Raw genomic sequence first — 27,156 nt, forward strand, 5'->3', positions numbered from 1 at the left:
CAAAGCTGCAGCCCACCTAGGTCTTGGAAAGTGCCCTGGGTTCTGCTGAAAGGAAGCCCGGCCCCCTCCCAGAGGACACTGGGGACAAGGAGAAGCACAACAGACCTCAGGTCATGAGACCAATGGGTGCCTTTCTCCAGAACTCCTTCAGGAGAGACCTCTCGCCGGGTTCCTGGAACGGGCGGAGGGTGGGGAGGACTGGGGCCTGCCAGTGAGGGGATCTGGGTCTGTGAGGGACGTTTCAGTTTTTCCTTCTTGCGTTGACATTTCTGCTCCCCATCCCGTATCTTCAGTAACATCGTACTGAAGAAGGGACGTGTCATGACGATAAAGCCCAGACTCTTGAGGCCAATCTGCTGGGGTTTAAATCGCGACTGTGTGTGGGGCAGCTGGGTGGCTCAGTCGGTTGAGCGTCCGACTTCGGCTCAGGTCACAATCTCACAGTTCGTGAGTTCAAGCTCCGTGTGGGGCTCTGTGCTGACGGCTCGGAGCCTGGACCCTGCTTCAGATTCTGTGTCTCCCTTTCTCTCTGCCTCTCCCCTGCTCACACTCTCTCTCTTTCAAATTTAAAAAAAAAGGAAAAAAAAAAAATAGGATATAAGGTCCCTGAGGGCAGGGCACACATGCTCCCGGCTGAACAGGCCCGAAAGGGCAGAGGCAGGAGTCAGGGAGGGCACAGTCCTCCATGAACTTCGGGTCTGGTAGGCAAGACAAACGTACAGAGCTGGGGGGTGCTTGGCGCACAGGAAATTTCTTACACAAGGCAGCAAGGGCTTCCTGGAGGAAGTGGCATCTGACCTGGGCCTTACAAGGCCGGGCCCAGTGTGCTCAGTCCTCCTGACCGCTCACCTCGGTTGGTGACAACGAAGATGACGTACTCGCTGAAGGCCTCGGGGCGAGTCAGAGCCATCTCAGCACAGATTTCTTCCACCACGTCCAGGGCCACCTGCAGGGAGGAAGGTGAGGCTGTGCCAGCCAAGCTGATCTCTGTCCTCCTAGTCCACCCAGGCCCCGGGAGCCCAAGCACAGAGTTCCTCAGGCCCTCTGCAGGGACACAGAGGATCCTCTGAGGACCGCCAATCAGCCTCATGCAGGGAAGGAGCACCGTTTTTGGAGTCTGAGAGACTCAGGGTTCAAATTCTGCCTCTGCAGTACGACTCTGAGCCAGGTCCACCCCAGAGGCTGAGGTGCCCCGACCCCTCCGGCACCTGCCTGCCAGAAACGTTCCCTCACTTACGGTGCATGTTTTAATTTTGAGGTGGCGTTCAAGGCCTCCGGGGAGAAGAAAGAGCTGCCTCTTGGAACTGCGGCCCGCCTGGGACAAAGAGAAGGGAGGAGATGAGAGAGGCTAGGACTTGGGACCTGGGCCAGCAATTGTCCCCTGCCATGTTAGTCCCTGAGCCAAGGGGCTCTGGACAGGCTTGTGCAGGAACACTTGTGCACCTGGACCTGATAGGGCCTGACGGCACATCTCTGAGCAGTGAGTGCACACGGGGTCTCTGGACAGGGCTCATGTCTCACACTCATCCTGACGTGCCCCCACCCCCCACCCCCCACCCCCCACTCCATGCTCACCAGCATGGCCCGAAGCTCCATGCTGCTGGGGAGCTCCACGCGGCCACCGAAGCGCAAGGTTTTCTGCACGTTCTGCTCACAGGCCTTGGCAATCCCTACAGAAACAGGGAGTCAAGGCCTTGCCCGGGGTAGGCAGCGGGGCAGAGAGGCTCTTCTGGCCACCAGCCATGAGCCCACTGGCTTCTCTCCACAGCCTATGGGGCATTTATTCTCCTGTTTGGTAGCTGAGGAAGCAGCTCAGGGAGGGACGGTGATTTGCCCGAGGTTGAGAGCTGGAGTGTAAAAGCTGCATTCGAACCCACAGCTCACGTGGTTAAAGCCTTTCGGCTAGCCCACAGTCCCCTTGGCTGACTAGGAGCCTTGGAAATAGCCGTCACCTGCAGCTGTTGACTGGCGGGGTATGTCCCCAACAGGCTGCGTGGCTATGGTAATGTGGTTGTGCCCCAGCCAGCTGAGACCCCCTTGCCAACCGCCCTCCCTCACTCAGAGTCCAGGGCAGAAGATTCCACCAAGTTTCTCTGTTTCTCTGTATTAAATGTGCCCTCACCCTGCTCTGGGGAGGTCGAGGCAAGAGTTCTAGGGCACATTCTGCTGTCTTCATGGGTCTGGGAGCCCTGCCTCATGGAGCTGGGTCTATTCATCTTAGACTCTGGGAATGTTAACCAAATCAAAGAGGATGATTCATGGAGTGCCTGGGTGGCTCTTTCAGGTAAGTGTCCGACTCTTGGTTTTGGCTCAGGTCGTGATCTCATGGGATTCATGGGATCGAGCTACACATAGGGCTCTGTGCTGACAGCACGGAGACTGCTTAGGATTCTTTCTCTCTCTCTTTCTCTCTCTCTCTGTGCCCCTCCCTTGCTTGTGTGCACGCTCTCAAAATAAATAAACTGAAAAAAAAAAAAAGAGAGGAGGATTCAGAGGCAGACAAATTGAGGTTTCCTATCTTCTTCATGACTGCCATGAGGACCACAGAGCCCTAAACGTTTTTAAGGGGAAATCCAGGGGTTGCTTCAGAAACAAGGGTGGGGGTAAGGCCGAGGACTGGCCCCTTCCCTGCATACTTTTAGAGTAGAGAGGCTGAGACCCTGCCACCGGCTGGGCCTCACCCCTGCCCAGACCCACCCAAGACCCTTGTTGATTTGCAATGGCCAGAGAAGCAGGGCCTCAGCCCATACTCCAGGCCCTGCCACCTCCTTCCTTCTCCCACATGCCACACATTCCCACCTCTAGGCCTTTGCTCCTGCCACTCAGTCCACCTAGAAATCCCTTCCATGTGCTCACTACCCAGGGCCACACCTCCTCCAGGAAGTCTTCCCTGACATGCCACTCTCTGCGTTAGATCGGATAACCCATCACATCAGCCCCTGTGGGACCCCTGCGAATGTTTGGGGACAGAATTAATACTAGCAAACACGTGCATGTGAGGGACCAAGCCCTCTACGTTTCTGCCCGCAGCTGGCTTCCCAGCCAATCCCCATGAAGACAGGCCCCTCACCCTGGAAGGGCAGGCCTGGAGTCCGGCTCACATCTTGGAGGAAGCGAACAAGGTGTGGCTGGAGGACCTCGGAGCAGCTGTGGTAGGCAGCCACGATATACAGCAGCCTCCAGCCTCGCTGGCAGCTGTCCCTGCAGGAACACACACACAGGGACACACTGCGGGTGGCCACAGCCCTGGAGGGCCATGCCAGGAGTCTCCAGGACGGGGCTGGAGTTCTTTGGCTCTCGGGCAGCTCCTGTCTTGTGACGATGCTCCTCCTTGGCCAGTGAGAGGAGGGCGGGTGGGCCTCAAAGCCATGCAGGAGGTACGATCTGCTCGGGAAGCCAGGGTGGGAGATAGGGAGAGTAGGAGATGAGGCCCTTGACGTGACATGCCGGACATGTACGCACGTGCGTGCACACACACACACCCCACGAGGATTCCCCGGTAGAATCCCTCTGTGGAGGCTCCTGGGTGAAGGTCCTTGAAGGAGGGCAAGGGGGTGCCTGCTGGGACTGTGCGGAGTAGTGGTAGGGGAGGCCTGGGCATGTGAAGGGACGGGGGGGATGTGCTGAGTGCTTCCAGGATTCCTGGGGGGATAGAGAGCAAGTGGGGGAGGTAGAGTAGACAGGGAAAGGAGGATGGATCTGGCGGTAACAAGAACATCACACACTGGGCACTTGCTCGGTGCTCATCCCTCAAGACACGGAAATTCACCTTCACACTGCCCTGGATGTGAGGCTTTCATCTGTGGGGACCTGCTGGTGTCTGGGGACGGCATTTGGGCTCCTTTAAGAAAACACTCACGCCTCCCTAGGTCACTGTGGTTGGGGGATGGGCATGGGAGCCAGGTCTGACCAACTAGAACCCTGCAGTCCGCTGGCCTCGATGATGTTTGGTTTAGGGATGGTTATCTGGTCCAGGTCTGGCCAATTTAGGGTTCGGTCTTCCTTTGGATATGGTGATTGGTTTAGGGACAAATATTTGGCCCAGTACCAGCCAATCAAATCTCTGTATCCTCCAGCCATTGTGGTTGACTCAGGGATGGCCACGGGACCAAGTAAGCCAATAAGATTGGATTGGGTCATTTTTGCTACAAATATTGGGTCAATCTTGCTTTCCCTAGGATTACTGAGCTGGAAAATGTGTCTCCAGAGCTGGTATCTTACCAGCATATTGGAGATACTACTTAAGAACACTATCAACACAGAGACAAGCAGATCCAGAATATAGAGAAAGATGCTTCCTAATGACACTTGGATCCAGCTATGCCTGAATCCACGTTTGGACTTTTTAGTCACCTGAACTCTTTTGCTTAAACCAGCTTGAACTGGGCTTCTGTCGCGTGCAACCAGGAACCTGGACATACACATTACTGCTGCCATTTTATAAAGGAGGAAACTGAAGCTCAGAGGACAACGGCTTGTCCCAGACCCGGCAATTCCAAGTACACGTACTCTGTCTACTGAGTGAAGGAGAGAATGAGGGGGGAGAATCAGGAGGGAAGGCCTGGGGAGGTGAGAGGCTGAACTGGCCCCCTCCTAGAGCAAGGACACAGAGTGGGGACAAGAGGGCAGAGGTAAAGGCCCAGCTCACTCACTGCTTGGTGCTGGTGTTGTCTGTGATCTGCTTCACAACCTGGCAGTAACACTCGTCCCGCATGACTTCATGGTCCCCACACAGCTGAAGGAGGGCAGGCCAGGTCACATGCCGAGGCCATGCCAGGGCCCACACCACACACACCAGGCACACGAGAACAGGGTGAGCACCTGGAGAGAAGCCTGGGGTCCCTTCCCCAGCCCCCACCCCACCTGCAGGATGTACTCCTCTCTGGGCTTGCCATCCCCGTGTCCTGCAACTTTGGTTGACAGATGGGGAAACGGAGCCACACAGCAGGAAAGGAAGCATCTGACAAAATCGGCTGGACTGACCTTCAGGAGGGTGTAAAGCACGTCCAGTTCGCTCTGGCCCTTCAGCGGGGCATCGCCCATGAACCTCATCACAGCTGTAGGAAAGACCTGTCCCACTCAGGCCACCAGACACCCAGCTGCCCACTCACCCCAGGGCATCCCAAGGTTGGGTCTGTCCCTGGGAGGCCACAGCCAAAGGCAGCTGGGAGGCTCCTCTTCCCTTAAAGGGTCCCCAGGTCTGAGTTGAGGAGAGGGGAGGACTCTGAGGGCCAGAGAAGTGGGATGAGCAGGGTCACACAGTGCTGGGTCCCCCCTGACCCAAGGCCCTGGCCACAGTCCCAACCCCACACCTAGGAACATGTCGGTGGCCATCTTGTTGAGGCTGCTGTCGCTGAGCTCGATGAGAGATTCCTGGAGCGGGGTCTGTGGGGGGAGGGAGGGCCCGTGTCACGATGGCGGACGGACAAGTCAGAAAGAGGAGGGCCACACGAGACAGGAGAGTCCCCCTCACAAAAAAGGAGACAGGCTTGACAGTGGGACGGATGCTGCTCCTGGGAGGAATCCAGGCCCTTGGGCTGCTGAGGGCTGGGAGGGGTCCCACTGAGGACAAGACTGTTTGCCCGAGGGGCCTGGGAGGGGGCTCTGGCGTCATCATTTTACAGATGGGGAAACAGGCCTGGGGCTGGACACCTTGGTGAAGCAAAGCATGTCCTCCAAGGTTCTAGACTCCCGACCCTCCTTGGATTTCAGCCTGAGGCCATCCCTGCAACAGGAAACAGGTACTACTGACAAGTCTTGTCTCCGAGCCTTTGGCTACATCCTTTTCCCACACAGAATGTTCTTGACCCAGTGTCAGTCAACCAGGCACGAAGGCTCTCATGGCTCCCAGAAGCGGAGGCCGCAGGCGGACCTCACATCGGGGTGGTTTCTCATCCCCTTGCCAGAAGTGGGGTCTCCCCGCCTTGGATGGCTGGGAGAAGCCCCAGAAAGACCCTCCCCTCCTCAGAGTGAGGATAAGGGGTGGGGCCGCCACTCACTGGGGTCTCCTCCGAGGGTCTCGGAAATACTTCTGGGCAAACTCAAGCATCGTGTACGGTGGGAGAGTCAGGCCGTCCTCCGCACGGTCAGGGGAGCCAGCCCTGACTGGGGGACCCTGCGGGAGGGCCAGAGCTAAGAGGGCCTGCCCTGCCACACCTGGTCACACTCAAGGATGACTCTGGCCAGACCCTCTCGGGCTGCCCCCCACCCCACCTGATCTGGCCCCACCGCCATTCACTTGTCCTGGCACACTCTGCCTGGTCACACCTACCACATGTCCAGCTGACCCCCTGCCCCCCGGCCCTGCCACATCTGCCCCCACCCCCACCATACACATCCCATCCCGGGGTTGGCCTCCCCAACTGCTTAGTCCTAGCTGACCCTGCCTCTCACTTCTTAGTTTCACCTCACTCCACCCCTCACTGGTTCCATTCCACAAGGCTGACCCTGCCCCATTCGGCTGGCCCCACCCCCTCCCAGGTCGACCACCTGCTGGCCCCCAGGCTGGTCCTGCCCCACGGGCCTCATCACAACCCTTCTGCTGACCCCCACCATCCTTACCCCATTTGGCCACACCTCCAACCACCTCTGGTCAGATGCCACGGGTCACACATCTGGCTAGCCCTACCAAGTTCGCCCTGTCCCGGCCAGGACGACCTTGCTCCTGTCCACCTCCACAGTCGGGCTGACCACCACCCACCCACCTCCGCTGTCTCAGCCCCATCACCTGGCCCTGCCGGTCTCACCTCCCTCCTGCGGCCCACCTCCCGTGCGGCAGCCGTGGAGGCCACCGCAGCGGCCACCGCAGCAGCACGGCCCCGGCCAGGCTCGGCTGGCAACTGCAGGAAGTCAGGGGCGGCCGCAGGCTGCACCAGCTCAGAAGGGAAGCGGCCCACACGCCCGTGGATGGTCCCAAACCTCCAGCCTGGCGGGGGGCAGGGGGGGAGGTAAAGGGTCTGAGACAAACAGGAGGGTCTCGTCTTGGGACTCAGGGGACCCTCTAGGTATACTCGAGAACCTTCTTGACCCTGCCTCAGTGCTCTGCGAGGGAGGCATGTCACGGAGCCTATCTGCAGACGAGGAAACAGGGGAAGGGAAGACATTCCCTCAGCGGGAGATGGAGCAGAAAACACGGTGCTTGTAGACTCCCAGGCAGAGAGAGAGAGACCTGGGCCACATACGTGGGAACACGAATACTCATGGAGACCCCACATCCAGATATGGAGGCAGAGAGCTGGGCTAGGTGGCCACCAGGAGGACCTGGCTGGCCAGAGCAGGCACCCGAGGAGACCTGGCCGGGCCAGACCCCCCTGGGGCACCGAGAAACCCCCACGGAGCATCTGCAGTGTGAGTGCATGAAACCGGGGCAGACTGTTTAGCTTTTCCAGGTTTGGGAGCATTGGAGACCGGACCGGGGGGATCGGGGATATCCACCAAAGTCAGGGCCTCTGCGCCGCAGCTCCTCCAAGTACACGACCTTCTTGCGGACCACGCATCCGGCACTGTAGCCTGGGGGTGAAGTCTGTATCAGCACCTGGAGGGAGGCCCCCTTGCCCAGCCTCCCCCTCCCGTACCCGCTCTGTCCCACGGCCCTGACCCATTCGAGGTGGCTCCAGGGGCTGCAGATGAATGATGTCGCCCTTGTGGAAGGCCAGCAGGGCCGGGTCCTCGGGCAGGAAGTTCCTCACTGCGACCACGTAGTCTGAGTCCTGCGTCAGCCAGGGGCAGGGGGAGGGGCTGCAGTCCCATCCCCCTCCTCCCAGAAGCCTGGGGCCACTCCCCTGCTCCTCTCCTCCATAGGTATACCTTCCTGATTCATCAGGGAAGGGAACATTCCCCAGGTGAGAGAGGAAAGGGCGTTGTACAAGTAGAAGGGGGGGCCATGTAAAGCACTGGAGACCTGAATCAGATGAACCCAGGCACCAGAGTCCATGCACAGGGCTTACCCATTCCATCCCTCACCTGAGCTTCCCCACTGGGGCCAGGGGCCCAGCACCTGAGGAGGGGGGCATCTGTAGGGCGATCCTGACCTTCTTCAGCTCCAAGATGAAGTCATCCACCAGGGTCTTGACCTGGTGGGCTCGGGCTGAGAAGAGGATGACCTTCTCGCTGGCCAAGTTGAACTCCAGCATGTTCTGGGAGGGGATGGTCACAAACAGGATATCCGCAAAGCTGGAGAACGGGAAAGTGGCATGAAGGCAGGGCTCCCTGGCCAGAGGTGCCCTCCTCCCCACCCATCCTTCTCATTCTGCCCTGTACCATTCCCAAAGCCCAGCCCCGCCTCAGCCCCCCTGCCCCTGCCACCGGGGGACCTGACAACTTGCCCAGCCTCCCCTCCCCATCCTGCCTGTGGCTCCAGCTCACTTCTCATCACCCTTTGAACTGACACTCCAGCCCTCACTACCCTTTGCCTTTCTCTCTTTTTTTTTGTTTTTGCCTCTTGATCCAACCCCCCTGGTTTTGCCCACACACGTATCTCTTTCACCCACTGACCAAGTTCTCTGCATCTTTCACGCGACCGATGAACAAGGCTCTACTCCTGTCCTTGTGTGACAGAGAACAAAAGGGGCTGCTGGCAGGGGAGGGGGCCCAAGGACTCAGTGAGGTCTTATGTCAGAACACCCTTCCCTTCCCGGCTGCACTAAAATTTGGCTGTTCACAACACAGACACCGTTCGCTGCACAGTGAGCTCTGTGAGGGCAGGGCTGAGGTGTGGTCTGAAAGGCAGGAGAGGGTAGTAATGGGCTCCCAGCTCATCCGCTTCCTGGCTGACCTGAGAGCAACTTTTCTCACTGAGCCTCGGTTTCCCCATCTCTAAAATGGGCTTGCTTATAGGGCTTGGCACAGAGCCTGGCACATCACAGGCACCCGGTAACTGGCTGGGAAAGAGTCAGTGAGGAAATGCTAATGCCAGTCCGCTAACCCCGTCTCCAGCTGACCCCATTCTCGCCTGCCTGCCTCCCGGTCACCTGTACGTGCGCAGAACCTGCAGCTGCCCACCAGCCTCCCGGCTGCCCTTGACCATCCGCAGGAGTTTGATGCCCGTGTGGGACACAGCTAGGATCTGCACGCCAGTGCCCACGCTGCCCTGGGGTGGGGATAAGGGACATGTGAGAGTCTCCTAGCCTCATCCCTGAAGCCTCTGGGTGAGCAGGGGCTGGCAGGGGGCTCGCACCGTGGCTGGGAAGAGGCGGGAGAAGTAGACCTCCCAGCTGTCGCGTGCGGTGCTGACCACGGCCCGCTTCACACTCTCTGTTGCCAGCGGCCGCCGCGTGTCCAGCTGGTTCTGGGCTGAGGGATGCCAGGTCAGGTCAGGGATGGGTCTCTCCCCTCCCCCGCCAGCCCACATTGCAGGGAGGGAGGCTGACACCCAGCAAGAACGTATTGGAAAAGTGTGTCCTCACTGGCTACACTGGGAAACTAAGATCCACGGACAGACAGGATGACTAGGGCCACACGCTGTGTTAGGCAAAACTGAACTCAGAGTGGCAGCCTGGCCGTGGAAGAGGCCAGGGGTGTCTGGGAGGCAAATGGGGCTGGGTTCATCCTCTGGAAAGGGCCGGCTTGGCTTTGGCTGGCTGTGCCAGCAACGTCCCTTCCCTCCCCCTGCGGTACCAAACAGGGCCTTCATCTTGAGCCTCTCGTCCTCGGAGATGCGCACGCAGGCCTCGGACAGCGTGTCGTGGACAATCTGTGGGAAGGGGCCAAACGCAGGGAGCTCGTGGGACCCCCCTCACCCCAGCTGGGAACTCAGGCTGGACAGTTCCAGGGTGAGTGGGAATGTAGAGGGTTCTATTGGTAGAGCAGTGGGGTCATCTGTGTGAATCAGATCTCATTTACTGAGGACCCTCCCCTTTCTCCTCTTTTCCACAACCAGTGCTGCCCTTCCTAGGCCTCAGTCTCCTCATCCACACGGTAGGGCTCGGATTTGACTTCTGAGTCCCATCTAACGCAGACAATCCGTGTGTCTGGTTAAATCGAACCGAGGGCTTGCTGACCTTGTCCATGAGGGCGGGAAATTCACCAGAACAACCTCCCATCCTCACTGTGGTAAAGGACCCCAAATCTAAGAGTACAAAAGTGAAATCGGCAGACGGCTAGTCTATGTACCCATTGCCCTGATGAGTACACCGAGCCAGAAAGGGAAGAGAAGTCCTCACCTGCCGGAACAAGAGGTCTAGCTGTACAGGGTGGCTGTAGCTGTCCTTGGGGTAAAACACCTGCGGGATCGGGGCTCCCGTGAGGCCCTCTGGATAGTCCCCTCACTGTGCCTCACACTCGGCCCCACCCCCAGCCAGATACGGCTGGCTCCATACCACCAGGGCCCCTGGCTCTGACTCTGCCCTCTGGCTCAGACCAGGCTCCTGTGCCCCCACTCCCGCCCCTCCTCCCCGCTCTCTGCTAGGGAGGGGGCCCTGCCCCCATCAGCCCCTGCTTTGGCTCCACCCTGGCCAGGTACCTCTTTGCGCAAGAAGATCCGCCAGGGGGCATCCTGGTAGCCGTAGTAGTTGGGGTTGACTAGGCGGTGCAGACGCGTCTGCAGGGGTTCCTCGGGGGGCTCCAGTGACCGCGAAGGCGCCACTGGGGAGCACAGTGAGTGGGACAGGCATGAGTGAGAGAGAGTGAGAGTGAGGAAGGGGACGAAGGGGCGACCTCTTGTCGGGGAAGGGGCGGGGGCTGGGTGCTCTCCCACACCCCAGGCAGCAGACATACCAATCCTGAGGGCACACCTGTACAATCCTACCACTCAACCCTGGCTCAGTCCTTCACTTGACACATACATGCAACACCCTCGTATATGCAGCAGGTCTGTGCGAAAGGCTGGGGGTACCACGGTGAACATTATAGACAAAGAGCCTGCCCTTGTGTTTAAAGTCTCGTGATAGGTGTAGGTAGAACAGACAATTAAGAAACAACAAAGCTCTCAATTCTAGGAAGCTGGGCTGGAAATAAATGTGGGCCAGCTGGGAAAGAGTCTAGGGGCTGGTCTGTGAGGGTCCTTTGGTCTCGGTGATCTGGCGTACCTCTCTGAGAAGACACTGAGCCAAGACTTGAATGATGAGAAGGCATGCAACGATCTTTTGAGGAAGAGCATTTTAAGCAGAGCAAGTGCAAAGGCCCTGAGGTAGGAGTGGGCTTGCTGTGTTCCAGGAACTGTGTGTGCCAAGGGGATAGTGGGAAGGGATGAGGTTGGGAAGGTGGGCAGATCATGCAGGGTCTCATAGGCCAGTGAGGAGTCTGGAGTTCATCCTTAGAGTCACGGGAGAATTTCTGGCACGGACATGATGTGAGCTGATTTACATCCGTTAAGATTCACTGTAGTTACCATAGGCAGAGAACGTAAAGATTAGGGTTCCAATGGTGATGCTAGGAGGGCTGGTTTAGACACGTGATCTGACACTTTTGAACTGTGTGATCATGGTCAAGTCACTAACCTCCCTGCGTCCGTTTTCCATCTGTAACATATAGACAAAAATAGTACTTCCTTGAAAGATTTTAGTGAGGATTCAGTGAGGCCAGAGTGGGCCTGGCCTGAAGTCAGTGTTATTTAAGTGCTGGCACACTTACACAAGTGTCCACCTGGTACTTCCACATGGGCTCGGGGACACAGACACACGCACGCCACTGACATGTAGCCCAGGACGCACCTGTGCTCACACAGGCTTCCTCATACACTCGGACAGCAGCCCTTTTGCCCCTCCTCCCCTCCTGGCCCCTCACCTGGAGTGGGTCCTATGGATGGCCGTGGTGCGCTGGTCACTGGCTTCACCAAGGCCACGGCCTCTCTAGGCACCTGTCCCCACCACAAAGAGAGCGCTCAGGGGGCCACAGGTCTTAGCTCATGGGGGCAGCTGGTTGCTGAAGCTCTCCAAGGCCCCGCTTTGTCTTTTGCTCTGCTTGGGCCCAGCCAGAAACCGCCCCTCACCTGGCTGCCAGAGGCTGCCGCCCGGTGGCCCATCTGCCCCTTGAGGATCATCAGCGCCTCCTCGTGGGGGTCTGGCCGCTTCACGAACACCTTTCCGCCATCCTTCCTGGTGGATTGGACATGAGTTTCTTCTTCCCAGCCACAAATTCCTATGACAGGGAACTTCTTCTCCCCCGACCCCCATCATTACACATGAGAACCCAGAGAGGATCAGAGACTGGCCTGAGATCACACAGCACAACCTAGAGAGCAGCAGTCTGGGCCTTCCCCTCTGCCTAAAGGGCTCATCTAGATCATAAACAAACTCACTCCCTAAAGGTTGCTGCTAACTGGGTAGATGGCCACACTGCTAATGGGCACTCAGGCACGGTGAGGAGGCCACTCGTCCAGAGGGCTGGAGGGCTGGGGTCGGGGCACAGCTGACCTGAGGGCCTCGGGCCGGCCTCCCCGGGGAGGATGCTGGTACTGCCTCACGATGTTCTTGATCTGCTGTGTGGGCTGCGGGAAGTGCTCCGAGTTGAGTGTTGAATACCGGACCAGCTCCGGGCAGGGCGAAGCTGTGGGCAAGGGGCGGGGACAGGATAAGGCCACAAGGAGCACAACCACACCCCCAGTCCTGTCCTGGGAAGCCCCCACTGCTGGGATAGGACACTCACAGGTTTCTGGACAAGCCCGGTCCTGAGCTAGAATGGGGGCAGCCACGGGCTTGGTGGGGGCTCTTGGGGCCTTGGCCAGAGGGGCCGGGGCCAAGGGTTTTGGAGTGGAGCGCAGGAGCACGGGTTTGGCTGGGGGTCCCGTGCCTACAAACTTCGGCCGCGCCTCTGGCGCGAGGGGTTTCTGCAGAGAACAGGGAAGAAGGTGCGCTTCCTGGGACACGTCAGCCCGTTCTCAGGGGCCCCGTGCTTGCCCAGGATGGGCTCAGAGAGGCACCGTGATGCCCTGGAGCAGCGCAGTGCTCACCTGGGCAAGCCGGGCTCACCTCTGGGAGCAAGGGCCTTGGGGCGGGACTCAGGGGCTGCTGCTGGAGTGCCATGGCCTGCAGGGTCATCTCCCGGGCCTGGGAAGAGGTGGTGGTGGTGACCAGGCGGGCCCGTGCTCAGGGCACCTCCCGCAGCCCAGCCGGCACTCACCAGTAGCACGGCCTGCTTGTGGATGAAGGCCTGCTGCAGAGCCAACGTGGAGGCATCCAGGCCTGGGACTGGGGGAGCCAAGTCGGAGGGCGTAGATCCCAAGGGGTGAGAGGTGGAGGGAAGTGGAATTCCCTATCTAACCCCCACCCTGCCGTTGACTCGCCCCCACCACACCCATGGCTGCCCCCATTGTCGCCTGTGAAGGAGCCCCGAGAACCAGCGGTGGGGGGGGGGGGGCTCCTCTTTGCCCAACCCTGGAACCACCCTGGCGGTAGGCACTGACTTGGCTTTGGCTTCGGCTTTGGCTCTGGGGGTCTCCTGGGGGGGTCTTCAGCGCTGCTGCTGCCACTTTCGCCAGGCCGGCCTCCCCCTTTCATGCGGTAGGCAATGGCTGTTGGCTTCTCCAGGTCCTGGGGACAGCAAATGGCTCAAGTGTCTGCCTCAATGCCATACTCCCGAGGTTCCAAGGCAACGGGCACCTGACACCGGCCACCTCCTCTGTCCCGGGGGCCTCCCGCCAGCCCAGTGTCTGCTCCACGCCCAGCCTCTGCCCCTGCGGCACCCCAGGAAGTACCCCCATAGCCTTGCAAACCCCCAACCCATTCTGCCCTCCATGGAGGAGTAAACAGGTTCAAAGAGGAGCTGTACCCTGCTCAGGGCCACATATCATGCCACACAGGGGCTCCTGGGAGTTCCCAGAATGAGTAAGGGTGCCTGAGGGGGCTGGCTCTCACCAGAGGAGGGGGCTGAACCTTCAGCCGTGGGTCCTTCTGGGGTCCCAGCCAGGAGCCTCCCTAGCCATGAGGACACCCTCCTTTGGCCCCTGGAAGACCCAGATGAGACAAACCACTCCCTGGCCCTGGCTGGGAGAGGCTCCTGTGTCACCCTGTGGATGTGTGACTTGATGTGTACATGCGGTCCCAGCTGTCTGCAAACATCCCATCCCAAGCCTACCGCATCCCCGTAGGACAGCACGGGGTCGAAGAGGCTGTCCAGGTAGCAGTCCAGTCCCTTGTGGGGCACAGAGGGTTCTCCAAGGCTGTCTGAGTCTGGTGTGTGAGGAAGATAGCAAAGTCAAGTTATTTTCTCCTGCTGATCACCCTGTACAGCCCCCAGGATCCCTCCCCACCAGAGACAGTGGCCACTGCTGGTTGACCTTGGTGGGTCGCTGTCCCTCTCCGGGCCCCAGTCTCCCCATTTGTACCATCCTCATTGTGGCTGCAGTACCCATCGGAGTCAGCCACTTTGGGCACATGTCCCTGGGGCTCCAGTCTGGTGGGAGTGTCCGAGTCTGAGTCCCAGCTGTTCCCAAACACCCTGTAGGGAAGGGGGACAAGGAGCAGCTGACCTCCCACGAGATCATGGCCCTCCCAGAATCACCACCCCCCCCCCACCACCATGTTCTCCTCTGGGCCCTGGAAATGGCTGACTCTCCTCCTTTATTTAAATTTTTTGTTTTTAACGTTTATTTATTTTTGGGACAGAGAGAGACAGAGCATGAACGGGGGAGGGGCAGAGAGCGAGGGAGACACAGAATCGGAAACAGGCTCCAGGCTCTGAGCCGTCAGCCCAGAGCCTGACGCGGGGCTCGAACTCACGGACCACGAGATCGTGACCTGAGCTGAAGTCGGACGCTTAACCGACTGCGCCACCCAGGCGCCCCTCTCCTCCTTTAAAAATGGGGTGCCTGGCTGGCTCAGGCAGTAGAGCATCTGACTCTCGGGCTCAGGGTTGTGAGTTTGAGCCCCACATTGGGTGCAGAGATTACTTAAAGCCTAGGTTTAGAACTCAGCTCCTAGCCAGCAGTTGGGAGGGGAGCACTGCGCTGGGAGAGGCCATCTGCACGAAGGGTTCAGGTAGCCACCTACGCTCTGGGGCCGCCCCTGCCGGCCACGGGCCCTTCTGCACCCACAATGAAGTAAGACTTCTGTCTCGGGAAATCCCTGAGCAGCTCTAGATCCGCCACCAGGTCCAGCACGTAGTCATGGCCTGCCAGCTCTGCCCACTGGACCCCGTTCTTCATGGCCACTGTCCAGCCACGCCAGCCATCTGTCAGCCCCCTGGTGACAGCACATGGAGGGACAGAAATGAGGGATGCAGCCAACAGGTACTGCCTAGGAAAACCCTGGGACATAAGCCAGACCCCAAGCATGACCACAGCGGACCCCACGGGGGATCTGGTGTTCTGCCCCTCCCCTCCCTCCTTCCCAGGTTCACAAGCATGTTCTGGGTGGGGCATTCCAGGTGCCGACCTGTGCCTCAGAATGTCTCCAGCCACTTCTTCCCCTGTGCTCCAGGAGTGCACCGGGCAGGAGAACTGGTCACCTGGGGGAGCAGCAGGTGCTGGGCTCAGCCAGGATGCATCTGAGGTCCAGGCCTACTGCTTCCCCACCTGCACCCTGCTCTTAGGCCTCCCCACTCTTGTCCTGGACCCTCGATCCGCATCCTCGAAGCCCCAGCTCCCTTCCCCCATTCTAGGTCCGGCCCCCACACCCACATGCTGACCTCTTTCCAGAGCCACACCCAGAGGGCTCCTCCCCACTCTAGAACGTCCCACGGCTTCTACTGGGGCCCGTGGACTCCAGGTGCCCCTTTGTGCAGGATAGAGGGAGAAGGGAAGGCATCACAAGGTGTGGAGAGGACAGCTCACCGTTGAAGCAGCCCACATCCAACGCCATGTTGGCCTTCTCCTGGGTTGCTATCCACTCGAGCTGGGTCGGGGGAAAGGTGCGGGCTGCCCCAGAACCCTGCTGTTGGGCCCGGCCCACGGCCTGCATGAGGCGGTGTTGACACACAGCCTGGAAGCCATTCCGCCCGTAATCAGACACAAACCTGGTGGGTAAGAGTTGGAACCAGGATGAAGAGGGATCTGTGGCTAGGCCAGGATAGACAGGGATTCTAAGTCTAGTCTGACGGAGGCCCAAGCTAGTCCAGAGCTCTAAGGTGAAGCTGAGAAGGTCCCAGCTCTGAGGCTAGATCAGAAGGGTCCCAGGCTATGGTCCAGAGCTCTGGGATGATACTGAAGGGGTCCCAGGACAGCCCTGAGGTCCAGGACTAGGCTGAAGGGCCTCAGGCCGGTCCCAGAGTTCTGGGGCTAGACTAAAAAAGATCTCAGGCTATCCCAGAGTTCTAGGACTAAGCTGAAAGGGTCCCAGGCTAACCAGAAGTATCTTAAGCCGGCACAGAGATCCAAGGATAGGCCAAAGAGGTTCCACAAAGGCCCATCAAAACTTGTTGGAGCAAAATGTCATTGACAGGCTGGGGGCTACAGCAGGGTATGGGCAAGAACTTGGACTCTGGAAGATTCTGCCTTCCATTCCTTCACCAAGCATCCCTGTGCAGTCATCTGCCCTCTCTGAGCCTGCCTCCAAGTTCCCACCTATACAGGAGATGACCGTGAGGGTTCAGCTTGGCCCAGGATCAACAAGCCTGATCCTTGCCAGGGCAGGTGATCCACATACCTGGCTTCCTGTCCCCCTTCCTGCTGCTGTCGGGCCTGGCCAGGAGCAGCAGGGAGTAGGCCCAGAGTGGCCGAAAGAAGGAACCTAGAACTGTGCCCACGGGAAGCCTTGCACAGGAAGGCAGTGGTCCCGACCTGGCAGCAAGACTGACCAAGTGAGCTGCCCACCTACTGCACACAGCCCGGGTGAAGCTCTGCACGCTCTTAGGCTCACACCCACCCCGTAAGGTGGATCCTGTTACCATTCCTAATTTACAGGCGAGGAAAGAGACTCGGAGAAGGGCAGGGAGTTGCCCCAGGACACACAGCAGATAGGTGTCAGAGCTAGGGTTTACACCCAGGGCCTGCCTGAGCTCTTTCTCTTGCAAATCATCCTTCTCACCCAACAGGGTGACATCATCATCATCATCATCATCATCGGCCTCATCATCACTATCAATACCATCAGGATGCTGACAATAACCTCGCTCACATAGCAATTACAACGCTTTATAGGTTGAGTTGGGATTTGAACCCAGACTCTCTCGAGTCCAGACACGCTCTACTCCCATGACATGAGATCAGTGCCTTTTTCCCAAACTCCCCACACCCCGGTCTTGCCACCCTCTGAGCTCTGCAAATCCTTTATCCAGTTTTACCTGAGCCCTACTCTCCATAGTGAAGACCTGCCCTTCTTTCTTCCTCTGAGCCCAAGAGAGAAAGAGAACAGCCCCTGACCGGCCCCCCCATGCCTCAGCTTCCAAGCACAGAGACCTCACTCCTGGCCGGCCCTTTAACATCCCAGCCCAGGGTCTCATGCCAGCGTCACCGTCCCCATGCCCTGGCCCTGCCCGGTTCCACTCACTTGAGCAGGTACTTGTTGAGGCGCGATGAAGGTGCAAAGCCACTGAGGCAGGTAGCCAGTAAGAGCCAGCCCCGCTCGGCATTGTGGGTGCTGGGGTTGCGCCACACCTGGTTGGCCAGCTGTGCCAAGATCTCATCCCGAAGTTCGGGCACCGCCAGACCCTTCTGCACAATGTAGTTCCCGAAGACATTTTCCTGGGCGCCATACAGGTGGGGGTCGCCCATGAAGCGCAGGATCTGGGCCACAAACAGATTCTCCTGGGCCTCTTGGAAGGTTGTTCCTGCCAGGGCCCCACCCCCGACGGGCACCCCTCTCACGTGCTTCCCATGCGTCCCAGGAAAGCCCACGTAACGGCCCCCTGTGTTACAATATAACTGCCACATCGTATGCCAAATGACCAGGTGGCCCATCCCGACTATGAGAAAAGTCAAGATCCAAAGCACATACTGACCTTCTCACCTGTTCATGAATGTTCCACTACAGCCCCAGCCCTCCCTGCATCCCTGGCCTCCAGCCAGCCCCTCACCTCCTACTCCATCCAGGCCCCGGGGAGTACTTTCTAACATTCATATCTGACCACACCACCTCCCATGGAAGCACCTTCCTTGGCTCCCTAGGGCCCTTAGAATGAACTCCCAAGTTCCAGATGATCTGTCAGCCAAGACCTCCTGACCCCTTCTTGCCTCTGCTCTTCTCACTCTCATCCACTGATGTGTCCTGACTACATCAAGTCCCTCTTCCTTCTGTGCCTTCTCCATTTGTCCTGGCTGGTGAATTCTGACCCCTTCCACTCTAGCTCACATGCCCCCTCTTTGATTCTGTCCAGGACTGGATTAGGGGCCCAGTCTGGACTCCCCGGCCGCCATGCCTAATCTCTGTCCATGTTTGTAGTCACTGGTCAGGACTACTCTACCTCCCCCCTCGGACTAGGCCTACTCTACCTCCCCCCTCAGACTAGGAAGTCCTCGAGGAGAGGGCCTGATCTATTCTTGCTGTTCCTGGGAAACTCCACAAAGCCCTGGGGCAGCCTCTTTGCCAGGAAGATGGCTGGGAGAAGAAAGACTCCCAATCCTCAAAGCCTAGCCCAGAGTGGAGCCCAGATTTTATCTCCTGGCCCCACCCCCACCCCCACCCCCAGAAGTCTTTCCTCCAAAGAAGAGGGCTGGGCTTAAGGGCTTGGGCTAGTGGAGTATCCAGGGGAGACAGACAAGGGGCCTCAAGGCCTGTGAATTCAGGGGTGACCTGGGCAGACCCATACCAACTTGAAGACGCTCACAGCTTCTGCATGGCACTCTACTGGCAACCGCATGAGGGGTGTCTTCAGGGGCACGGTCAGCATCCCGAAGGCAGGTTCCTGGGGGCACAGGGCAGGGGCGTGGGGACAGACCTGGGACTCATGGGCACATCTGGATCCACTACCCTATGCCAGGTGGGGGCACAGGAGCCTGTGAGGTAAGGGCTCCTTTCCCCAGTGTATGGATGGAGAAACTGAGGCTTGAAGAGGGGCAGACTCTGGCCCTCAGCAAGCTGGCGGTGGAGACTATCTGCGCCCCTTGGAGAGCCCCCCTTCCCGGAGAGCGAGAAGTGAGAGTAGGGATGACTGTGGCCCTACCGGTTGTTGAATTTCTGGAATATTTCCAACTGGTTGGCAAAGAGCCGCTTCCTAAGCCCCCGAGGGCCCACTGCTTCTGTCCAGCGCTTCCCCGGGAGCCCCCAGACTCCTCACGATCCACAACTCAAGGGCTCATTACCCCATGCCACAGGGCACGGCCAGGAGCCGGCCCCCGGACAAGTACAGTGTTAGCTTTAATTGGTCGGCGCCCACTGGCCAGAGCCACTTGGGCCTATGCCAGCCATTACCTTAAAGTGGCATCGAACAAACTTGGCCATGGGGTAGTTGTTGATATCCAGGGGCAGTGTGACACGGGGCTCGGCCTGGAGCCGGGGAGTCCGCACGGGGACCACCCGGGGTACCCGGGCTGGCCTGAGGCCTGTGGAGAGAGGAGGGTATGAGGTGCCAGGCTCCTGTGCCTGCCCACGCCCACCCCCACCCCACCGTCCGGCACGGAAGTACCTGCCACGGCTTGTAAAAGTCCCGCCAACTCAGCGGGTACCTCCAGGTGCCCCACGGCCACCACCTCCCGCTTGCTCAGCTCCTGGAGGGACGGCGCCTGGTGAGGGCCAGGCCCACCACAACTCTACCTGCAAGCCTCCCTTCTTGTCCTGGCTGCCGCCCGGCCCCCACACCCACCTCCTGCTCCCGAAGCCGCGCCTCCTCCGCCCGGAGCCTCCGCTCTGCCCTCAGCTGCAGGAGAGCAGATGGTCAAGGCGGGGAATGGTGGGCAGAGGCGACGGCAGGCCTCGGGCCTGGGGGCGGCCCCAGCCGGCCCGGCACGAGGCAGCGGGCGAGAGAAGCAAAGGGGGCATCTGCCCCGCCTCGCAGATGGCAGAGGGAAGGCAAAAGTGTGGCCAGAGAAACAGGAAAGGAAGGGAAAAAGAGAAAGAGGTAAGGGGCAGAGGGAGTAATACTTTGGGGAAAGGGAAAGACCCACAGGGGGCTTTCTGGGAAGAAGCCGAGAGATGTGCGATGGAATCCTCTCTGAGCTCCACAAAACCTTCAGTAGAAGCCAGGTGGTTCTTCGGGGCCTTGGGGATCGCAATTGTCTTTCTGGTAGTTGGTTTAGATGACAATAAGCCAAGACCGGCATTAAGGTAAGAGCAAGACCATATCCAGTGCTGCTCAGGTCGACAAACTCCATCATACCCAACTGCTCAAGGCCCCACCGTGAACCCGGCACAGGCCAATTCCTTCCCGCGCAACAGCTCATTGAACTCGCCCCCCCCTCCAAGGCCCCAGGGGGTAAATGGGTAAAGTGAGGATACAGGAGGCCAAGGTCACAGCTAGTAAGTGGCAGAGCGGGGATTCGAACCCAAGACTGTCTGAGGCCAACAGTCTCCTCCTGGGTGCTAAGTGCCTCCTCCCTCTCCCTGCCACCTGGCTCCCGGGAGGAGGGTGAGGGGTGGGCTGTACCTTGAGGTAATGCCGGTGGTTCACGTATGTGTGTACCAGGGACCGGAACTTCACCAGACTCCTCCTCATCTGCTGATACCGCTGCCTGGGGGGTGGGGAGGAAAGAAGTGTCTGGGGGGGACGGAGGGGCAGGGGTTGGGATCACAAGGTGACGGAGATACGGAGATGCCCACGCCAGCCTGGCCTGGGTATCACTGCCCACGGTCAGTGTGGCAGCCCTGTGCTACAAAGAGAAGCTGGAGCTCAGAGAGGGGCAGTGACTTAGCCAAGATCACACAGCACATTAAGTGGCAGGGCCTGGATTAACCTGTCTCCAGCATGTACATCCTACTGGGGCTCCTAGGATGCAGGGTGGGACCCCTCTTGGCTGGAAACATTCCCACCCATCAATCACAAGCGCCAGGGGGTAGGTGGGCGGGACGTCCAAAAGCAGAGACCTAGAGAATCCCAACATCCTTCCCGCAGAGGCCCCGACTCTCAGCTTGCACGCCGCCAGGCCAGGGGGCTTACTGCCCAAGTTCAGGTATGGCCTCTCCCAAGCCTCGCCTAGCCCTAGGCCTCCGGGGAGGCCTGCCGTGCCTGGGCTGTACCTGGCCAGGTAGCCACGGGCCCGACTTTGCAGCAGGATGATCTTGCGGCGCAGGGAGCGGAAACGCCGCCGGATGAAGAAGCCGCGGAGGCAGCTCTGCAGTGTGACGGCTGCCAGGTTCAGGACGTGCTCGCGCATGCTCTCCAGCAGCTGGTGTAGGTGTTCCTTCAGGAACAGCTGAGGAGAGGAGGCAGGCGTGGAGGCACATAAGGGCCTGGGGAGTGGACTGGGGCCCCTCCCCTCCAGAAGGCGGTGGAGACAGACTAGATGGGGCAGCAGCGCAGGCTGAGTTTGGAGAGGGAGAACAAAGAGGGACGGTGCGTTAGACCGTGGGAGCTACCCGAGCAAAGGTCCAGAGGCAGAGTGAGCATTCCATCGACCAAACTCAACTGCGCGGCCTCCGGGCCAGGGATCTTTAGTTTGGGCATTTCTGACTCCAGAGGCTCCGGTTCTAAAACCCCTGAACGCGGGGCTTCAGGGACCGCGTGTGGGGTGGCACTCACCTTGCTGACACCGACGCGGTACATATTTGGCGTGACCGTGCACAGCCGGCTCAGCACCGACACACACATGTCCCCACTGGCTGGCAGGTTGTGTTTGAGGGCCACTAGACAGCGGTACCTGCAGGGGCGCAAACTCAGCCTGGGGCTAAGGGACCTACCCCCAGCTGCCCGCTAGACCACGGAGTCTCCAGCAGAGGCTCTAGTCATAGTGTCTTCTAATCAGAAATAGGCACTCCATCCCCAGACTCTACTTCTGACTGTCAGAAAATCCCAACAGAGAGTTTCCGTCGAATAAGACGCTTTACCGCCATCTGCTGGAAACTTGTCATAATAACCTAGAATTATTCCCTGGGAATCTCCACACGTTAACAATAAAAGCATGAGAAAATGCAAAATAAGAAATGTACCTGCCACGTGGCAGCTAGCAGGTAATAATCTTGTGTGGTACACAACCTGAGCAACTGTGCACAGCAAGCTCTGTCCTGCCTTGGGTTCTGTATTCCTGGGGCCATGGGGGAGCTGGATGAGGATCTGGGCAGCTCAGGACCCACCCTGGCTGAGGTACCTGTCGATGAACACCTGGAAGGGCAGGCGCACTGGAAAGCCCTCCTTGCGGATCCGCACGGTCTCCAGCACCCCTGAATAGCGTAACTGTGCCACTACCACATCTGGCTCAAAGAGGCCTGGCTCCTGTAAGGAAAGCCCAGATGAGGAGTTGGCATACTAGCCTACCCGTGTGCAAATGGCACTATCGATGACAAATAGCTCCCACAGTGGGCTGGGAAGATGGAGGTCCAGAGAGGCACAGCCACTTGCCCAAGGTCACACAGCATGGGGAAGAGAATATGGCTCTCCCAGGGACCTCAGCCATCACATACCTTCTTGTGGTTGGGCTTCAGGCAACGTACGAACAAGGGGTTACACCTGGACGGAGGTGGGAGGAGGGTAGTATGAGGTCCCAGGGAAGCGAGGTGCTTACCCGAGGGTCACGGGGTGGGTCAGAGGTGAGGCTGGGTGCCCACCCGCCCGCCATGCTCACCTCTCCATCTTTTCCACCAGATCCAGGAGCGACTGTTGGAACTTAGCGGCCACTGTGTGCGCCTTGTAGAGCCGGGTGACAGAGCTGCTCTTGCCCAGGTGCTGAGGGGCAGCCTGTGGCGCGTGGCTGGAGAAGAGGTGTGCCACCACCTGAGCAGGGGCGGGCAGCAGGCCGGGACAGTGGTCAAGGCACCGAGAGACAGGGAAACGGGGAGAGATGGGGGCCGAGAGACAGAAATGAGGGAATAGAGGTTGAGGGGGTGGACAAAAGGAGTTGAGAACAAAAGGAGTCAAATCTCCAAACCGAAATGATCAGCAAACTAACCCACTGGGCCCCTGCCTCTCTGCAAGGCTGCTGTCCTCCCAGATCACACACCTCCCGAGTCAGGGTGATCTGTGCCTCGCAGAGGACCTATCCCATGGTTGGGCTGACTTTTTTTTTCTTCGGTCTGGGGAACACACAGGCACTGACTGTACACCTGAGGTGGCCTGTTACACACATGGTCATGAACTCTGGCAATGACCTCAGGACGAGGGTTCCCATTTGGAAGAGAGAAGGTGGAGGTCCAGAGAGTGGGGTGGGTGGCTGAGCACAACAGGCCATTTGGGAGAACTGCTCAGTGAGGGGATAAGGCAGGGCACAGTTGGGTGGGCAGGGCCATGATGGGCCAGAGGACAGACAAGGCAATCCAGTGGGGCCGGCCAGGGGCACAGACCTTCAGGAGACAGGATCAAGAATGGAAGAAAAGACAGAGCAAGGCAAGACTCTGGGTTAGGGTTGGGGTCAAGGTCAGAACCTGGCCGGGGCCAGGACGAGTCAGAGGCGAGACCAGCGCCAGGGGACCTCCCCATTTCCTGGACTAAGAGAGGGGCCTGATGGTAGGCTGTGTGCTCTGGGGCAGGGCCAGAGGGCAGGAGGCGAGGCTTGCTCACCCGTGTCCGGCTCCGCACAAAGAGATCAAGCACATCCTGGCGCACCTGGTCATGGTTCTTGTCTAGGAACTTGTGCACCTGCAAAGGGGGAACAACAGGGCAGTTTGGGTTGGACCCACTGGTAGGCAGGGGGGACAGCCTACCCCTACCCCCATATGCATCAGCCTGTCTGCTCCCCTCCTCCTCCCTGCCTCCCTCCAGCAGGTCAGGGGCTCACAGCCCCTGGGGGACCCTGGCCCTGCCCCTCCAGGCCTCCCATCTCCCTATCTGTCCTAGGAGGTGCTGGATTCTTCCCCCTGCTATGGTCCCCTCCCCTTCTGCCTCCACTACCCTTCCCATCCTCCAGGGAGGGGAGTCCTAGCCAAAGCTTCACATGACCAGTGTGGCTCTTAGCCCCCTCTTCGGTGGAGGACACTGTCCTGTGTCTGTCCTACAGCTGAGGAAAATGAGGCCCAGGTGGGGACAAAAGCTGGACTGTGTCAGATAACAGTGATGAGAGTGACCACATCACTACTGATAACAGTTACTCTTTATCACCCACCCCCAGCCCCAGGCTTCTCACACTCAGCACGTGAGATGGGCACTATCGTTATCCCCATCTTCCAGATAAGGAGATGGGCTCAGAGAGGTGAAGCAATTTGCCCAGGGTCACACAGCTGAGGATCGGCAGGGCCAGAACTAGAACCAGGTGGGAGCGTTCGCAGCCCACGTTGCCCTTCCATCTTCAGCTGCGGGGAACAGCGGCACTGGGGGCCGTGCGTGCTGTCTCGGGTCTCACCTGATAGGTGACTTTGCCTGCGTAGTGCTTGATGGTGAACTCGGGCAGTGGCATCTTGGGTTTGGAGTAGAGTGGGTTGGCGCCGTGGTGGTAATGGCACTTCTGCAGGAATGTGTGGTCTGTGGCCTGGGGGCAGGCGAGGGTCAGCGGGTGTGTGGGGAACCTGGGTACCCTGCTCCTGGGCTAGTGACAAGTTCTCCAGGGAGAACTGGTTCCCAGGGAGCACTGGGGAGAAGCAAGTCACAGCTTCCTCTGGCTACCCATTGCCCTGGGTGGGGAGGCTTAAGTGGACCCCCCTCCCAGACAGGAGTGTCCCATTAGCTCCCAGCTGCCTCACCCTCCAGCCCAGCCTTCTTTGTACTCTTTAGTCCCACTGCCCAGAGCGCCCACCCTACCCTCGTGTCTTCTAATCAAGAGTTTGAGGCCCAACCTCAAGGTCACCTCCTCCAGGAAGGCTTCTATAACTTCCCAGGCTAGTACCCTCCTCTGGACACCCGCAGCCCCCTCTCCAGCCTCAATCACCCACGCCCAGGTTGTGAATGGCCGGCTGGGTGTCCTGATCTCCCGTCCCCAGGCCAGAGCACAGAAGAATGCAGGACTCAGGCCTGATGAGGACATGAGGCCCAGAGATGTTGAGCAACCTGACCAGGCTCACAGGGCACCCGTGGCTCACCTGGGGAAAGCAACACTGGTCATCGAGGATGCGCAGGATGCCGTAGGGCTTCAGTGAGATGAGATTGATGCACGGCTGGTTGTCAGCAAAGGTGATCTCCCGCCAGTCGATCTGTTCCCGGATGTACTCCTCCTGCAGACGTCAGGGGCTCAGCCTCCTCACCCTGCCCAGCTCCCATCCACCCACCTCCCGGGCTGGATCCACCTGAAGGGGCCTGAGCAGGGGCCCCTCTGCTTGCACAGGAAGCTCCCTCCCCAGAAGGGCAACACGAACCCCCTCTGAGCCCTGCTTCTCCCTCCACCTGGGCCAGCCCGGTACGGGGTGAGAAGGATCCCCTAAGAGGGCTTTTCTCTGGGCTCAGCACCAAGCGTCTTCCCCTCCAGAGCACAGGCCTTCACATGTGCTGGCCCTTGGCTTAGAATGCCTTTCCCTCTATTTCACCTGATAGCCTCCGGTTTGCCCCTAAAGGACCAGCATATCCTGGTCCGAGGAGGCCCACTGCCCAGTCAGGAGGGGACAAGAGTGCTAAGCGAGGCCCCGCCCACCTGCTCCTCCTGGAAGACGATCTTGTTGAACAGGTACTGAAGGTTCTCGTTTGCATAGTTGATGCACAGCTGCTCGAAGCTGTTGAAGCTCAGGTCCTGCCAGGTGGGTGGTGAGGCTGGGCCTGCTCCCTCCTTGGCCAGTAGCCCATGTGTGCCCCTCACCAGGGCCCCGCTCACCCCCGTCTGGCGGCCCAGTGCCCTCCCTGCCTTCCGTGGCCTCAGGGAGTGCTTGCGGGTGAGGGAAGGTGATGGCAGGAGACCGAGGACAGATAACGGTGTGGGCTATAGGCAGAGACGTGAGAGAGATGACGTTTTATGTCCCCTGTCCCTCACCCACCCGTGCAGCCCTACCTCAAAGCCATAGATATCCAGGATGGCAATGGACAGCGTGTCCTGCCGTGGGGACACCAGCGCGTTGACCCGGGCAATGAGCCAGCCAAAGAGCAGTGCATACAACACCTTGGCGATGGCATCTCTGCAGCAGAGAAGGTGTGGGGCAGGTGGGCCTAGTGCGGGGGGTCTCGGATCTGGGGGCTCAGGCGTGGAGGACCAGGACTCACCTGGCATCCACGGCACTCTCCACCGTCAGGGGGGTGAAGATCTTCTCTCGCATTGTCTCCTGGGGAGGGATGAGACCCCTGAATGACAGCAGGCTGGCCACCACCTCCAGGAAGCCCCCAGAGGATTGGAGGCGGGGCATGGGGAAGGGAGCAGGAACGATGATCTGACTGGTCCTGGGCACACAGTTGGCCAGCGGCGGAACAGGACACCCTCATCCCCCCCTCTGCCTGCCCACACTGGCAGGGACAGGGCTGCTGGTCTAAGGGGGGGGAGACACAGGCATGAGCAGACAGACACAGTGAGATCAGCCTTGGGATGGGACAAAGGGCCAGCGGTTGTGGGAGCCTGGAGGAAGTAATGACCCAGACAGGGGTCAGGGGTGGCCCGCTGGAGGTGGGGGAATGCCTGTATCAGGTCTTAAAGGAAGAGTAGGCGTGGAAAAGGGAAGAACGAGCCAGGCAGAGGGAGGAGCCCATGCTGTCTAAGGGCCGGCAGGAGGCTTGGTAGATCCGGGTCCCCCAAGGACTCACGGTCACTTTGAAAGTGATGGCCTTCTGCAGGCCCTCGGGGGAGATCTGCAGCAGCTCCGCCACGGCCTGGATCTCCCGGGCACTCACCACCGAGGCCGTCTCCTGTGCATCTGTCTATGCAAAATACCAATAGGACTGCGTTTCAAACTGGGTTTAAAGTTCATATAAAAAACACAAGCAAGGTAGGGGCACCTGGGTGGCTCAGGTGGTTAAGTGTCGACTCTTGGTTTCAGCTCAGGTCATGATCTCAGCTCAGGTCATGATCTCAGCTCAGGTCATGATCTCAGCTCAGGTCATCATCTAACGGTTAATGAGTTCAAGCCCCTAGCCAGGCTCTGAGCTGACAGCACAGAGCCTGCTTGGAATTCTCTCTCTTCCTTGGTCTCTGCCCCTCTCCCTCTCCCACTCTCCCCCCCCCAAAAAAAAAACACACATTAAAGAAAATAAAAATTAAAAACATAAGCTAGAATAACCAGGAAAATTCTGAAAGAGTGAAGGAGGCCCTACGAGATAGTCTGACGCTATAAAGCTACGATAATTAAAACAGTCTGGGAATAGACACATAATACATTGGTTAACGAAGCACAAGAGAAAATTGGGAATTAGGCAAAAATG

At 58.9% G+C, this 27,156-nt stretch overlaps 1 protein-coding gene across 1 annotated transcript in view; it reads right to left on the bottom strand.

The window, feature by feature from the left end:
* The window catches only part of MYO15A (myosin XVA), a 51,118-nt gene that overhangs the window by 8,713 nt on the left and 15,249 nt on the right, over positions 1-27,156 (bottom strand). The window contains exons 12-59 of the mRNA XM_030295226.1: positions 26,542-26,655; positions 26,011-26,069; positions 25,802-25,925; positions 25,451-25,546; positions 24,906-25,037; positions 24,233-24,358; positions 23,455-23,532; positions 22,523-22,671; positions 22,362-22,407; positions 22,049-22,173; positions 21,484-21,601; positions 20,982-21,157; positions 20,392-20,476; positions 19,612-19,665; positions 19,435-19,516; positions 19,221-19,351; positions 18,619-18,714; positions 17,361-17,596; positions 15,707-15,888; positions 15,309-15,381; positions 14,925-15,116; positions 14,213-14,373; positions 14,011-14,105; positions 13,340-13,466; positions 13,057-13,124; positions 12,906-12,983; positions 12,583-12,763; positions 12,351-12,483; positions 11,927-12,032; positions 11,722-11,794; positions 10,460-10,581; positions 10,161-10,220; positions 9,616-9,691; positions 9,176-9,291; positions 8,970-9,088; positions 8,031-8,172; positions 7,598-7,709; positions 7,435-7,509; positions 6,747-6,925; positions 6,000-6,115; positions 5,653-5,725; positions 5,313-5,385; positions 4,984-5,057; positions 4,653-4,735; positions 3,071-3,201; positions 1,576-1,670; positions 1,238-1,315; positions 850-946 (exon numbers count right to left, since the gene is read on the bottom strand). Coding sequence (XP_030151086.1) covers positions 850-946; positions 1,238-1,315; positions 1,576-1,670; positions 3,071-3,201; positions 4,653-4,735; positions 4,984-5,057; positions 5,313-5,385; positions 5,653-5,725; positions 6,000-6,115; positions 6,747-6,925; positions 7,435-7,509; positions 7,598-7,709; positions 8,031-8,172; positions 8,970-9,088; positions 9,176-9,291; positions 9,616-9,691; positions 10,161-10,220; positions 10,460-10,581; positions 11,722-11,794; positions 11,927-12,032; positions 12,351-12,483; positions 12,583-12,763; positions 12,906-12,983; positions 13,057-13,124; positions 13,340-13,466; positions 14,011-14,105; positions 14,213-14,373; positions 14,925-15,116; positions 15,309-15,381; positions 15,707-15,888; positions 17,361-17,596; positions 18,619-18,714; positions 19,221-19,351; positions 19,435-19,516; positions 19,612-19,665; positions 20,392-20,476; positions 20,982-21,157; positions 21,484-21,601; positions 22,049-22,173; positions 22,362-22,407; positions 22,523-22,671; positions 23,455-23,532; positions 24,233-24,358; positions 24,906-25,037; positions 25,451-25,546; positions 25,802-25,925; positions 26,011-26,069; positions 26,542-26,655 — 5,317 coding nt within the window. The remainder of the gene's footprint in view (positions 1-849; positions 947-1,237; positions 1,316-1,575; positions 1,671-3,070; positions 3,202-4,652; positions 4,736-4,983; positions 5,058-5,312; positions 5,386-5,652; positions 5,726-5,999; positions 6,116-6,746; positions 6,926-7,434; positions 7,510-7,597; positions 7,710-8,030; positions 8,173-8,969; positions 9,089-9,175; positions 9,292-9,615; positions 9,692-10,160; positions 10,221-10,459; positions 10,582-11,721; positions 11,795-11,926; positions 12,033-12,350; positions 12,484-12,582; positions 12,764-12,905; positions 12,984-13,056; positions 13,125-13,339; positions 13,467-14,010; positions 14,106-14,212; positions 14,374-14,924; positions 15,117-15,308; positions 15,382-15,706; positions 15,889-17,360; positions 17,597-18,618; positions 18,715-19,220; positions 19,352-19,434; positions 19,517-19,611; positions 19,666-20,391; positions 20,477-20,981; positions 21,158-21,483; positions 21,602-22,048; positions 22,174-22,361; positions 22,408-22,522; positions 22,672-23,454; positions 23,533-24,232; positions 24,359-24,905; positions 25,038-25,450; positions 25,547-25,801; positions 25,926-26,010; positions 26,070-26,541; positions 26,656-27,156) is intronic.

The sequence above is a fragment of the Lynx canadensis genome, chromosome E1, assembly GCF_007474595.2.
Source record: "Lynx canadensis isolate LIC74 chromosome E1, mLynCan4.pri.v2, whole genome shotgun sequence".
Lineage (NCBI taxonomy): Eukaryota > Metazoa > Chordata > Mammalia > Carnivora > Felidae > Lynx > Lynx canadensis.